The sequence below is a fragment of the Pteropus vampyrus genome, unplaced genomic scaffold (genome assembly GCF_000151845.1).
Source record: "Pteropus vampyrus isolate Shadow unplaced genomic scaffold, Pvam_2.0 Scaffold1, whole genome shotgun sequence".
Taxonomy (NCBI): domain Eukaryota; kingdom Metazoa; phylum Chordata; class Mammalia; order Chiroptera; family Pteropodidae; genus Pteropus; species Pteropus vampyrus.
In genome coordinates, this window is record NW_011888782.1 from 23,080,524 (window position 1) to 23,082,565 (window position 2,042).

Consider the following 2,042-nt stretch of genomic DNA (forward strand, 5'->3'; position numbering starts at 1 on the left):
CTGGTTATTATATAAGCAGTGTGAGATGTGAATTTTTTTTTCTCCCTCTTACCTTTTAGACTCTCTTTTGGAATCTCAGGCAACTCCACATTCTAGTTATGGCTTATCAACTTCCACTCTAGTCCAGTTACCTCAGCAGCTACCCTGCCCTCCAGTGGTTCATTCTGTAGGTACAGTTTATATGCTATACAAGTAATTATTTGCTTTTTAGAAGTTGTCATCTTAAGAGAGAAAATTGAATTTGGATTGTATCTTAATGCCCTAAGTTGTGTAAAGACCAATTGTTTTTTCCAAGTTATTTTTTATTATAAAAGTTTTACGTATTTTTAAGGACAATGGTGAGGGGGAAAGGATGGAGATATCAATGGAAAAAAGAAATCATCCATACTTAACACCCAAACATACTGAGAGAGTGCTTTCCAGTCATTTATCTATGTAGATTTTGTTTTCTGGGTTTTTTTTTTAAGTTCTTTTTAAAAATATAGTCATAATTAAATTTTATACAGTTTTATGTACTGCTTTTTTATGGTAAACGTTTATTAATATATACTTTTTTAAATTTTAATAAGTTGTTAATACTCTATTTAGTGGATATATCATAGTCTATTCCCTATGGTTAGACATTTAAGCAACAGTCAATTTTTTATACTATAACATTTCTGTAAGTATGTACAAAACTTTTTATATGTTTGAACTTATTTTCTTACAATGCCATTTCTCAAAGTAGAAGTTTGTTTTATTCCCAAAGTGGACTAATTTTTGATGCCTTTAAACCATGTGTGATGTTTATAAACAATGTTTTAGTTGCGGCTTTATAATGTTCTCATATTTTAGAGTAAACTAATTAGGCTTTAAAAAACTAGAGTATTGTACTAAGGGGAACTAAGGGGAACTCCAGCTTACTCACTGGTAATCTATAACTCTATCTTGCAAAAGTCATTTTCTAACATTTTTGGCTCTAGTTTATTCTAATTAATGAGTCTATGCTCACATTTTTGAAGGCTTGTTTTTCTCTTTCTTTAGGAAGTTCAGACCGATGGTAATAACCAGTTTGCATCACAACGTAGAACAATTTCTGTGAACTGTACCGATAGTCTAAGGAATTCCTTCAGTACTAGTCCTGGAGTTCCATGTAGCCTGCCCAAAACTGACAAACCAGCTATTCCAGCATCTCAGCAGCTGGGTCTTGCTAATGGTATTCTGCCACAACAAGAAGTTCCTAAGGAATCAGACCTACTAAAGTGTTTCCAAACGTATATGAATCTATTGCGTTCTCATCCAGATGGTCAGACACACCGAAGCCCCACTGTATTACAGCCAGCTTTCTTGACCACTAATGAAGAAAAATGTGCCAAAGAACAAACCGAAGAGGTCACAAGTGAAGGAAAGGATTTAAACCTACATGTGCAAGATTTGGGAATAAAAGATGTCCAAAAGGCAAAAAATGGAAACCAGAGTGCTGAAAAAGTTAGAACTGCAAAGTATTTGTTGGGAGAGCTGAAGTCCTTGTTAGCAGAGCAAGGTAGATAACTACTTTTTAAAATAATTTTCTGTAACATGGTCCTAATGTTATATTGCAGTGTCATATTATTTAGTCATTTAAAATTTAGACGAATTGACATGGAGTTTGCGGTATTTTTCAAAGAAATATGTCTTGCTAATATTTCTTATATTAGCCAGTATTTTTCTAATAAGGAAATGAGTTCTGCCCAGTTTTATTCTTATTTTTTAGTTTTTGATCTCTCTTCTCTCCTGTGGATTTGAAACGTACTAGGGAATACCTAACAGTCTTACTTTCAAGTGTATATTCATTTTACTTGATCTAAAGGGATCTTGAAAATATTTGACCAAAGAGAATTTGTAGAGAGAAACTTTTAGGGGTCCAAATCTTTTTATGCCTTTTTCAGTTTACTTTTTGTGATTTTTTAAAAAAATTAAATCAAGAAAAATGTTTTAAGTGGAGTTATGAGATATTTGAGCCAGGTTGTATTCCTCTGTTTCTATTACATGTGTACTATATTCCAAATAATGGCTTTTGCTTA

General features: G+C 32.6%; 1 protein-coding gene across 3 annotated transcripts in view; it reads left to right on the forward strand.

Moving 5' to 3' along the window:
* CCDC14 (coiled-coil domain containing 14) overlaps positions 1 to 2,042 on the forward strand; it is a 42,481-nt gene that overhangs the window by 16,466 nt on the left and 23,973 nt on the right. For all 3 annotated transcript variants that reach the window (XM_011368972.2, XM_023520266.1, XM_023520251.1), the window contains one exon: positions 1,024 to 1,522. In XM_011368972.2, coding sequence (XP_011367274.1) covers positions 1,024 to 1,522 — 499 coding nt within the window. The remainder of the gene's footprint in view (positions 1 to 1,023; positions 1,523 to 2,042) is intronic.